Source organism: Podarcis liolepis (genome assembly GCF_965112155.1).
Source record: "Podarcis liolepis genome assembly, chromosome: 11".
Taxonomy (NCBI): domain Eukaryota; kingdom Metazoa; phylum Chordata; class Lepidosauria; order Squamata; family Lacertidae; genus Podarcis; species Podarcis liolepis.
Window position 1 is genome coordinate 49,089,893 of NC_139565.1, and position 13,009 is coordinate 49,102,901.

Here is a 13,009-nt window from a genome sequence, read left to right on the forward strand (position 1 = left end):
GTTCCCGTGCGCTGCTCTGGTTCGCCAGAAGCGGCTTAGTCATGCTGGCCACATGACCCGGAAGCTGTACGCCGGCTCCCTCGGCCAGTAAAGCGAGATGAGCGCCGCAACCCCAGAGTCCGGGGTCCCTTTACTTTTACCGTTAGGGATTCCCACAAGTACTGTATGTAGAAACCTCCACATTTACTTTTCAGTGGCTCCTTTTTAAAAAATAAATAAATATTTCTATTAATCAATTTCAACATAACAAATTATCAAACCGTCTAATCACATACATTATTCCCCCCCTTTTTTTCCTACTTCCCTCAGCTCCTCTCTCTGATTTCTCTACACATATGATTCTTTGCATGTTATAAAGTTATACATTTCCTTACCTTATCTATCTATCATGTTATCAACCAATAAATTTCTGTGTGTTTATTCAAACCCTGCCAAGGAGTCCAGTTCATTTTGCTGTCTTTTTAGATAATTTGCAAAAAGCTCCCATTCTTCCTTAAAGTCACAGTTGTCCTTGTCCAGCAGTTAATATGTCAATTTAGCCAACTCTGCATAGCTCCTCAATTTTTCTTGCCACTGTACTTTCATTGGGATTTCTTCATTCTTCCATCCTTGTGCTAACAAGATTCTTGCCGTTGTTGTAGCATACATAAATAAATTATTTGTTTTTCTTGGCAGGTCTTGTCCTACAATCCCTAACAAAAATGCTTCTGGTTTTTTTACAAATGTCATTTTAAACATTTTTTTTCAATTCATTTTATATCATTTCCCATTTTTTTAAACTTCTCTTCATTCCCACCACATATGATAAAAAGTCCCTTCTTTTTATTTACATTTCCGACATATGTTTGACCAGGTTTTATACATTTTTGCTATCTGTACTGGTGTAATATACCATCTATACACCATTTTCATATCATTTTCTTTTAAAAGAGAGCAGTCTGTAAATTTCAATTTTACTTTGGGTGGCTCCATTTTGCTTCCCAAAGGACAGGTACTCACCCACTCAGGTTCACTATTAGAGGGAATGCATGACCTCTCAGTGCTCGCTTCATGCACGTGAAATGCACAATGAAAAAAACCGCTCCTTGGCATGTGGCTCCTGCATAGGATTTTGTTTTACACCCCCTCTTTCAGCCAGCTGGAGCCAGAGCTGTAGCTTGGCACATACTAAGCAAAAGCTTCTATAGCTCCTGATGAGGATTTTGAGATTATTCCTTAGAAGGCATGAATATCCCTCAGTAATGTTCAAGCTGGTTAAATTCTGCATTTCTCTCAATCTTGCCACTTCGTTACTTGCCCCAAACCTCTTCTATTTAGAGAATAAGGCTGCACTGCTATTCCTGCTTATCGGGGAGCAGGGGTGCCAACCTGAATAAAATATTTTGGGAGGGGGGCAGGTAAGTCCCACCATGCATAATCAATCACAAGACACAACACACACAATTTGAATGGCAGTGCCCATCAACTTTGGGGAGGGGAACAGCCCCCTCAAATATTTTATTGGGGGCAAAGGGACTGTGGACCCTAGGAATTGGCTCCATGCAGGATTACTGAAATATACTCGGAGTTGAGAGTGGATTTCATGCTCTTTATTCAGCTCATAGTGGTGAGGAGGAATGGAAGTTCCCCCACAATATCTGCTTTATATACATTATTTACACAATGGGCTGCACATGATTGGCTAATTCCGGGATTCTCCTGTAGGCCAATCAGGGTGTGGATTCACTTCCACCTGGAGCTGGATTGGGTGGCTCCTGCCGACCAATCAGACTGCTGCATTTTGGATCCTATTCAACTCAGTACATAACAATTAACCAGCAGGAAGGCTAAACCTGCACTTTGGCTCCCGACAAAGCAAGGGTCACCCCCTAAAAAGTGAGGGGTGTTTTTTTGTAAAAATGTGACATTTGAAATCATAGAAATTGTAGAATTGGAAGGGACCCTGAGCCCAAGTCCCTGCAGTGCAGGAATATGCAGCTATCCCATTCAGGGATCAAACCTGCAACCTTGGCATGATCAGCACCATGCTCTAACCAACTGAACTTTGTCTGCACTCTAGAGAGCTGCCGCCTGTCAGTTTACACCAGCCTCCACCATCCTGGTGACCTCTAGATACTTTGAACTACAACTCCCAACAGCCCCAGGCAGCAACTCAGATGGGAGTTGTACTCCAAAACATTTGGAGGGCAGGAGGTTGCTGAAGGCAGAGAGGCAATCGTGAGCTAGGTGGAGTAATGGCTTGATTTGGTATAAGGAATCGTCTTATGCTAGCTTCCTTGGGACCAACCACATTCAAAGAGGCTGCAAGCTTGCCACTTGCACAGATCTCTTTATCAGGCAGCAGGAGCATTGGGAGCATGAAAAGAGGGCATGTTTCCCCATGTGTCCACTTTAGCTTTCAGTCCTGTAAACTAAAAGCAGGCTGGGCTGCTAATTAGATTTCCCTGGAACTGATGGTTTCTGCTGTTTCTCAGCTTAGATAAAATGGAGCGTGTCCAAGAATCCCAGGGGATCCTCTGGCAGTGCCCTGAAAGGCTCAAAGGCTAAACGAGATATTGAGCAGGGCCTTCCCACTGCTTGTGAAAAAAGAAGAAGACTTGTCCAAAATAATGCTCATCCCTGACTGAAAACTTGTTTCATGTCACCCTTGGGCAGCTTCATTCCCTTGCCATATGGCCACACCATCTGTGAAGCCCATTAAGGTACAATGACCCTAACACAGAAGGCTGCCTTAAACCCTTTCGTCCATCTAGTTTAGTATTGTTTACACTGACTGGCAGCTGCTCTCCAGGGGTTTCAGACCTTGTGTGTTCTACCTAGGGACCTCGGATATCTGGGCCTTGAAGGTGAGTTGGAAGGATATAACTGTAAGTCACTGTAACACGTCGATCCGAAGCATTTTAATAAGAGTCTATGGTCTGAAGCTCAACATCAAAAAAACGAAGATCATGGCCACTGGTCCCATCACCTCCTGGCAAATAGAAGGGGAAGAAATGGTGGCAGTGAGACATTTTACTTTCTTGGGCTCAATGATTGCTGCAGATGGTGACAGCAGTCACAAAATTAAAAGACGCCTGCTTCTTGGGAGAAAAGCAATGACAAACCTAGACAGCATCTTAAAAAGTAGAGACATCACTTTGCCAACAAAGGTCCGTATAGTAAAAGCTATGGTTTTCCCAGTAGTGATGTATGGAAGTGAGAGCTGGACCATAAAGAAGGCTGATTGCCGAATAATTGATGCTTTAGAATTATGGTGCTGGAGGAGACTCTTGAGAGTCCCATGGACTGCAAGAAGATCAACCTCTCCATTCTTAAGGAAATCAGCCCTGAGTGCTCACTGGAAGGACAGAGCGTGAAACTGAGGCTCCAATACTCTGGCCACCTCATGAGATGAGAAGACTCCCTGGAAAAGACCCTGATGTTGGGAAAGATGGAGGGCACAAGGAGAAGGGGACGACAGAGGACGGGGTGGTTTGATAGTGTTCTCGAAGCTACCAACATGAGTTTGACCAAACTGCGGGAGGCAGTGGAAGACAGGAGTGCCTGGCGTGCTCTGGTCCATGGGGTCACGAAGAGTCGGACACGACTAAACGACTAAACAACAACAACAGGCTATCTCTCAGACTTCTTGTGATGATAAAACAACAGAGAAATGGACAAAATGTGTTGCCTCACTGGAGGAAACTCAACAGGTAGAGTTCCTATTTTGTTTTTTTAATTATATTGTACCTCACCTTTCCATTTACCGTGAAACTCTCTGGGTCCCTCCCCCACACCCATCACTGCACTGGGGGGGGGGAGAGGCACCTCTTGACTTTCCTCCCAGCATGCAGATCTTCCAACAGGTAGGGATTAAACAAGTTCAGTTCCAAATCTCTGTGCCACAGAAAGTTGTGCCAGAACAGGCAGAAATCCCACTAGTGATAGAGCCTCGGCACTTTCTTTTTTTTACAGCTGTATGACAGGCCAACATCCAGCAGGTGCAGCTTTTCTTGGCGTGGAGATGTCCAGATTTTGAAAGAAAGACTGAACAAAAGCTGGAGCTTTTTATGCTTCAGCGCTGAGGGTAACTGGCAAGCGAGTGTGATGGATGTGCCTCCTGCCTGGTATACAGAGGATCAAGAGCGGAAGAATTAATGGTATCGCAGGGTTGGTAGGAAACCACTAGGAGAGAAGTAGAAAGCAGCAGTTCGGAAGCATCTAGCCAAGAGCTGCTTCATCGTCAGTTTTCACTTTTAAAGTAGTCCCCAGCAGCTTGCTAATGAGAGCAGGTCAATAATATGAGGTAAAATGATCTTCTTAGCCCTTGAGAAATTCCCCTTTCTCAACCCTGACATCTTGCTTTTAATACCATTTGTCAGAGTGTTTCGCTTAAGCCATTAAATAGTTATTAGAGAAATTGGGGACTGATAATAAGCTTCTGGCAAGATGTTCTTGGAAAGATGTTCTTATTGTCTGCAAATTGGCACCAGCCTCTTGGTTTTTTCCGCCTACCTCGTAGCAATTGTCACAACTTTCTCGGTATTTGGCGGTTAGGCATTGGAATGTGTTGTTGGTGTATGGAAGGGGAAGGTGTGGCCATCGCCTACCCTTTCACTTTTGGGTATTCCGTTAAAGGAATCCGGCAGTCGTGGATCCTGTCCAATGCCCTGTGTGGCTGGGGGTCATGGCACGACCCCCGGTGACATCAGGGGAGAGCTTATAGTTGTATTTGCATCAACAGGCTCCCCCTACTGGTGGTTAACCCCCGTCTGACTCACCCCTCTCCGAGTGGGTGGAGTCAACATTTGCTGTTGTCCAATGCCTAAGCCAATACCTCTCACATGCTGTAATCAAAAAAAGTGTGGCCTTTTCTCGCCCATTAACCTAATATACTGTGTCCACGTGTTTTTATTATTCCCAAGCGGGGGACAGGTCCTCGAATCACAACAAACATGTTCCAGATCATTCAAAACCTGCATCGTCTCCCATGCCCTTTCACCCTGCCCTGTTCAAACTATCCATTCACCATGAAAATATATATGAAGAATGAAGTGTTAGGTCAGCTTTTGGGGAGGCGGTGTTCATAGAAATTAATTTAATAACAAAAAAGAACTGATACCAGTCCCCTCACTAACATTACTGGGGATATGAACAACACATTGGATAAAGGATTGGCTCAATGTTTATTTTTAGGAGCCAGGATGGTTAATGTAAGAAAGGGCAAATATTCAGAGGGGTTAAATAAGAATTCATCGTACAGTCAAATCTGGTCCATTGCTATTGCTGAAAATTTAAATGAAAATTCATGGTTTAGTAAAAGGCAAACAAAGAAGGATTTGTTTTCAATCATGTGGCATATATATATATATATATATATATATATATATATAAAATATAATATAAATGATGTCCTCTATTACATATCATGGCAGCAGACCTTGTCCCTGGGATGAGGGCCACAAGGCATGATCTGGAAGCAGCATTCTTTAATACCAGCTGTGGTTCTTGCGTTGTGAGAAAACTGCACTCTGCACATGCTCAAAGGCATGTAGAATCATTGTGTTCCAGTGAGTCTTCGCATTGTCTAAATCCTGGCTAAAATCAAACCCTGGTTGTAGTTGCTTGGGCACACAGCCGGACATCAGAATAGTGGATCACTTTGCTTGGTTCTGAATTGTTCTGGAGCCAGAACATGCCGTTATCATATAAATGGTATTTTTCACTTGGGCACTGAAACCCGCACCTCCCTCGCTCACGCTCTTTGTGCAAATGCCTTTCTATTTTCCAGCCCACGTTAAAACATTCTGGGCAATGCAGAAAGCGCCCGATGGCTGAAATCCTGTGCCCACTTTCCCAGGAGTAAGATTTGTGCAACTCTGTGGCACTTCCTTCTGGGTACATATGCTTAGTGTTTTGTGGGGAAGAGGAACCTGCCTGTTTTACTCTCTTCGGATTCCTCCAAACCCAAGTAACTCCGGAGCCAGCGGATATATAGACAAGCAGAGAAGGTTTTCTTATGCCTCCCAGTTCCACAACATGCTCATCTCTGTGCAAAAGCGGGATTCCCTAGAAACCGCTTCCTCGCTCAACCACCACCCTCCTTCCCCCTCTCTCCAGAAACCAGACACCAAGACTCCTAAGCACTCCCCTTTTCAGGAAAAGCCTCTCTGCCTTTCTCTCTGAGAGAATTTTCTTTTCTCTCCCCGCTCTCTTTGTGCATTAATTTCCACAGCCCTTGGCCATGCAACTTGACCGCTTTCTTTCAACTAGGCATTGAAAGAGGCGCTCAGTTTCCTGCAAATAAAACATGCCATGTATTCAGAGAAACTGGCTCGCAAACGTTTCCTTCTGGGTCCACTTCCTTAATATCCAGGCGTTGTGCTATGGTAGGAATCCTCCACCGGGCAGATTTGTCTTTCCAGACAAGAGGCAAGGTCAGTCGATTCTCTTGTTTTTAATTAAAGCGGCTCTTGCATTTAGCATTTGACAACGTGGCATCTCTCTCTTCCCCTCTCCACATTCCTAATCTTGTTGTAGAAAAGAAGGGCCTCGCCTGTAAGCAAACCTTTTGTACGAATAAGCTTTAGCCACTTCAGCATTTGCAGATCTTCATGACTTTACGAATTATTATTTTTTTTAAAAAAATAAAACTTTAATGCCGTTTTGTAAACCGTTCCCCTCTCAAGCTGAGCATCTTCCCTGGCACACTCTGAACATGCTGTGAGCAGCTGTTCGCAGCCCCACAAAGAACAAGGCTGGCACGCTAAAACCAGCGACGAGCAACGGCAAACTTTCTTGCAAACAGACAGCTTGCAACGCTTTACCCCTGCCCGAGCAGTTACAAAACGGGTGGCAGGCGACTGTGGATTATTTGTCCTGAGATGGACTGCTGCCTCCCTCCAGCAGTAACTGAGGGTGGCTGGTTTTGAAAACTCCTGTAACGAACTGGCTATTGCTGCCCTTTTAATGTCCAAAGAATCATAGAATTGTAGAGTTGGAATGGGACCCCATGAGTCATCTAGTCTAACCTCCTGCAATGCAGGGATTTTCTGTTCAAGGTGGGGCTCTCAAACAAATATATTAATTCTGCCTGCACCATCACTCCCCTTCCTATTACTCAAAAGAAAGACAGAAATGTAATGTCATTTGGTAGCTACAGGGGCATTTGGTGAGGTTACAGGGAACCAGGCAGAGGGCCTTCTTGGTAGTGGCGCCCGCCCTGTGGAACGCCCTCTCTTCAGATGTGAAGGAAATAAGTAGCTATCTTATCTTTAAAAGACATCTGAAGGCAGCCCTGTTTAGGGAAGTTTTTAATATTTAATGCTGCATTGTTTTTAACGCTCGATTGGAAGCCGCCCAATTATTATTATTACTGCATAAGAACACAGCATGTGACTGGGGAGCATGGATTCATATGGAAGGACCCTGTCATTTAGGGCCACCCTGCAAGGGGGAAAAAATACCTGAGTTATTGTGCATCAAACAAATTTGCATTGTCTTCTGCTTTTTGTTCTTACCCCGTTTTCTTTTGCTGGAATATGTGGAGCTATGCTGACATTGGACTTTATTTCTGACATTTTCACAGGCACTGCTTATCCAGGCATGTCCAAAGTCTGTTTTGGGGGCCTAATCCGGCCCCCGCTGGTCGGTTTAATTAATTTAAAAAAGGCTCAATAACTCCAATCAACAACTTCGGTCGGCCCTCACACATGTTCACTTCATCAAATCTGGCCCTCTTTGAAAAAAGGTTGGGCACCCCTGGATGCAGTTCCAAGCTGTCAGGGACTGGGCAGAGGAGGAATGGTGGCAAAGAAGACAGTTCAGAATTACAACATGGGTTTGAGGGAGGTCACAGCTCAGAGGAAGATGAGAGGGAAACCTGGGAAATAATGGGAGAGGAGGAAGAAGATGCACCAGAGAGGCGACAGCTGACAGACACAGCGTCTTTAGAAAGCATTCCAGGCCCCCCCTTTCCCAGAACCCGGCGAGCATTGAAAGTAAGAGAGCAAAGAGCTTAGAGGCAGAGGCCACTTCTCAGCACTTGTAGTGATGACACATGAAGGGAGAGAGGGAGAGGGTGGAAACTCACTCGGGGCAACGTCGTTATTCCAAGAGGCTTCATTTCCAAGCCTCTCTCTGTGCATATTGAATAAAAAGCAGCTGCTAAGAACTTATCCTTGTCTTATTCGTTCCTGGCAACATGCCATGGAGGGGGGGGGGATTGGATCCTCTCCTGCCTGACACAAACCACAGGGGCTAGGAACTTGATTTTTTAAAAGGAAGCAAGCTGAGATCCTCTCAAGTTGCTGAATTCTGCCAGTCCTCCAGTTCGTAGATATTTTTCCACCAGTACAAAATTGTGAAAGGCACACAACATACCATGCACAACTTAATGTGATGGGAAGGGTCTATTCCAGGAATGTGAAAAGCGTAGCCCTCCAGATATCGTTGCATCCTAGCTCCCATCAGCCCCACCAGCATAGCCAGCAGTCAAGAATGGAGGGAGCTGCAGTCCAGTAGCTTCTGGGTGACCACAGGTTCCCTATCCCTGCTATTTTCCTCATTCTCTCATGGAACTAGAACATCCGCATCCAATGATGCCGAATGTTGGAAAACTCAGGACAGATAAAAGGAAGTCCTTCCTCACTTAGCACCTAGTTAAACTATGGAACTCACTGCCACCAACTTGGATGGCTTTAAAAGAGGGTTGGGCAAAGGATTGGATTACTGCAATGCGCTCTACGTGGGGCTACCTTTGAAGGTGACACGGAAACTACAACTAATCCAGAATGCGGCAGCTAGACTGGTGACTGGGGGCGGCCGCCGAGACCATATAACACCGGTCTTGAAAGACCTACATTGGCTCCAAGTACATTTCCGAGCACAATTCAAAGTGTTGGTGCTGACCTTTAAAGCCCTAAACGGCCTCGGTCCTGTATACCTGAAGGAGCGTCTCCACCCCCATCGTTCTGCCCGGACGCTGAGGTCCAGCGCCGAGGGCCTTCTGGCGGTTCCCTCATTGCGAGAAGCAAAGCTACAGGGAAGCAGGCAGAGGGCCTTCTTGGCAGTGGCGCCCACCATGTGGAACGCCCTCCCATCAGATGTCAAAGAGATAAACAACTACCTGACATTCAGAAGACATCTTAAGGCAGCCCTGTTCAGGGAGGTTTTTAATGTATGACATATTAGTGTATTTTTGGTCTTTGTGGAAGCCGCCCAGAGTGGCTGGGGAAACCCAGCCAGATGGGCAGGGTACAAATAATAAATTATTATTATTATTATTATTATTATTATTATTATTATTATTATGGTGAAAAGCTAATTTTTCTGCTCCTTTTCTCCCCCAGATAATTTTATCAAAACGTTGCAAGACTACCAAGTGGTAAGCCCAGCAAAAGTCGATGCGGCCGGGAAGTTTATGTCTTACAATTTGCACCACCATGCTACCACTGTCAGAAGTAAAAGGGACATCAGGAAAAAGGACAGTCAAGTGTATTATAAGATTAAGCACAAAGACAAGGACCTGTTCTTTAACTTAACCCTCCATCAAGGATTACTGTCCAATAATTATATTCTGGAAAGGCGATCTGGCAACTATTCCCGTGCAAAGATGGTTCGGCGTTCGGAAACTTCGTGCCACCTGACTGGGACAGTCATGCAGCCAGATTTCAAGACTGGGAAGGCAGCAATCAGCACTTGCAATGAACTAGTAAGTGACAGAGTTAGCATGAAATATTCATTGCTATTGGTAATTTCAGGTATTCACAAACCAAAAGCTTCTGGTCCAAATTCAAGAGTTATGCTTCAGGGTGTGGAAGGCAAGATCAACGTTCAGATCTCTTTGCGGGTTAATTGTTTTAATTCATGGCTAAGAATATGGATTAAGGGCCTCTGTGGCTTGAGCTGCCTATAAACTGATATGACTAATTTACCCTGACAACTCACCCTACATGCCATAATAGAAGCTGTGCAAGGCTTGAGCAATTACATAGTAAATGATGTTTTGCATAACAGTTGCATGGTATATGATAAACAATTACGTATTTGGTGGTGAGAATCAAGAAGATAAGGATCCTTGAGATCCAGTTCCATCCATAAGTCCATTTCCCCCAAAACCATGCCCACCTGTGAATCAGGAGACATCATGCAGATGGATAAGTGATGTCAGCTGACAGGCAGAGGGTTCAGTTCTGCATTGGCTGCGCCTGCCAGTTCTCCACAGGTAACAGCCACATACAGACAGCAGGATTTACCCCCACCTGTTAAGAATCCTGCAGAGAGTTCAGTCCTGCTCAGTGTTACTTCACTGTCTCCCCACCACACCTGTGGGCCAACTTTGACGTAGGACTGCGATCGTACCCATCACCTGTCATCAGATGATTGACAGGTGGTTAGTCCTTCCGGCCTATCAAAGTTGATCCGCTGGGTTGCGGGGAGATAAAGAAGTGGAAGAGTTTGGATTTGATATCCCGCTTTATCACTACCTGAAGGAGTCTCAAAGCGGCTAACATTCTCCTTTCCCTTCTTCCTCCCCCACAACAAACACTCTGTGAGGTGAGTGGGGCTGAGAGCCTCCAAAAAGTGTGACTAGCCCAAGGTCACCCAGCAGCTGCATGTGGAGGAGCGGGGAAGTGAACCCGGTTCACCAGATTAGGAGTCTACTGCCCTTAACCACTACACCATACTGGCTCTCCTAAAGATCTCTAAAGATCTGGCTCACCAGACCAGAAGGTTTCCCCTGCTCCTGGCCTATGGGAAATCCACATGTAGGACACGAATAGCTCCCTAGGATTGGCCAAGCAGAACCCCTAGAATCTAGGAAGTATTGGATTTTTGACCAGGCCCCCTAATCACAAAAAGAAAGAGAAGGCGTTAGCAGGCTTGCTGTAGTCTCCAGAATACATGCCCTGAGTGTGTCCTCAAACCTCCCAGCCCTCTTAACAACTGCAGATCCAGCTAGGCCAATGTAAACATGTGTGGGACAGCCCCCTGCTCCCACCCCATCAGCGCGGAATGAAAATTCCTTCCTTGGAAACATTACAGGCCTGCAAAAGATCCTTTGACTGTTCAGAAACAAAGTCGATTGCATGCAGCAGGCCTGGTATAGATACAAATGAAAGGCTTTCATTTCAGCACATGAAAGAATAATGAAAACTATATGGAGAATTTAAAATACAATTTCCTTACATGTGCTGTGCAAATGTGACTATAGGAATATTTACATAGTCAAGGGGGGCAGAGATTTAAGCCTTAGTGCTTGCCCTTGCTAGTTATATGTTGGTCCCATGCCGCGTTGTATTTTGTATTTCTAAAGGACTGCAAACCGCCCACAGAACTCAGGTGGGTGGGGTGGCATGGGCATATAATGAATAAGTCTGTAACTTGTGTACCCAAGAATTCAATTCAGAGAGAGGATGTGAGAGCTCATCAAATGCATGGTTCTAGTAAATGAACAACTGCTGGTTTTTTTGTTTAATTTCTTTGGTAAATAGCGTTTCAGTATTTTTTTCAGAAACAAAATGTTTTTCCACTTAGCAAAACAATGTACATCAAAGTGCTACAGTAATTGTGTCTTGGAAAAATAGCCAGTGTGAGGCTGTTTTCAAGGTAATACTTGCCTTCTGTGCCAGACAATAGCAGACAGCAACCCACATACAATAAGATTTTTAATGTTAATGAGTGTGTATGTGTGTGTTATCTGTGCAATTAGACCTGCAGCCTTACACACTTGAGGGGGAGGAAACCACTGAACACGATCAGGGCTGGATTTAGGTTTGATGAGGCCCAAACTACTGAAGTTAATGGGGTCCTTTATATGTCCAGCTGTCCTTCGTCAACAACAAATTGTCACTGTTTTTTGTGTTGAATATTTGCTATATGGTAATTTAGAGACCTAATAGGTATCTAAAGCCATTTGCACACAACAAAATATGTATTTTAACAAAGTACAGTGGTACCTCGGGTTAAGTACTTAATTCGTTCCGGAGGTCCGTTCTTAACCTGAAACTGTTCTTAACCTGAAGCACCACTTTAGCTAATGGGGCCTCCTCCTGCTGCCGCGCCGCTGGAGCACGATTTCTGTTCTCATCCTGAAGCAAAGTTCTTAACCTGAAGCACTATTTCTGGGTTAGCAGAGTCTGTAACCTGAAGCGTATGTAACCTGAAGTGTATGTAACCCGAGGTACCACTGTAATTGTTGAACTGAAATACAGTTAAGAAGAAGTAGATTAATAGTGAAATAATTATTAAGTTCTAACTTAAAATGATTTTTTTATTCATAACAAACTTAATAATGCAAACACATTGGCATTTGGCAATAACGAAAGTTCCTTTACAAACACAATTTACAAAGACTCATAATGAGCAAACCAGTGATATTTTAGGGAGCAGGCTAGCAGGTGGGGCCCATTACTTACATCATAGGAGCCTACACAAAACACAACACTGTTGCTGTATGTAGGTTTTATTTTATTTGTTTTTTATCTTATATTTTTGAAATGTACATCCAGGTTTTTTCCCTTTAATTTTTTTGGGGGCCCCCCAAGAGAGTGGGGCCCTAAGCTATACTTTATTTAGCCTATACATAAATCCGGCACTGAGACGATGCATCTTATTTCTGCATCAAAATACTGAATGCTATCTTCAGTGGAGATGTTTCCTTCTACAGGCTAATCGCTCTCCATTTTCACAGATGGATAAACACTGGAAAAGTGATTCATTCTCTGTGGCAAAGGTCACATTCTCCACCTCTCGGAATATTGCGCCTTTCAATCGCTGACAGAAATGTAGCTTAGTAGAATACAAAGGCAGTCACGAAAATAAGGAAAGCATAAGCGCCACTGAATACAAAAATAATATCATTTCATGTCCCCCCCCCACCCTTAGAGAGGAAGGAAGCTGCCCAGGGCTCCTTTGAGAGGGAGGATGGGATATAAATTTAATAAACAAGCAAGCCATCAAACAAATAAACCTTATGGCAGCCTTTGCAACATCGGTTTCATTTGGAAGAGAGAACAGGGAAATCTTA

General features: G+C 44.4%; 1 protein-coding gene across 1 annotated transcript in view; it reads left to right on the forward strand.

The window, feature by feature from the left end:
* Nucleotides 1-6,183: 6,183 nt before the first annotated feature.
* Nucleotides 6,184-13,009, forward strand: part of ADAMTS12 (ADAM metallopeptidase with thrombospondin type 1 motif 12) — a 114,750-nt gene continuing 107,924 nt past the window's right edge. The window contains exons 1-2 of the mRNA XM_083465688.1: nt 6,184-6,416; nt 9,330-9,691. Coding sequence (XP_083321814.1) covers nt 6,290-6,416; nt 9,330-9,691 — 489 coding nt within the window. The 5' untranslated portion in view covers nt 6,184-6,289. The remainder of the gene's footprint in view (nt 6,417-9,329; nt 9,692-13,009) is intronic.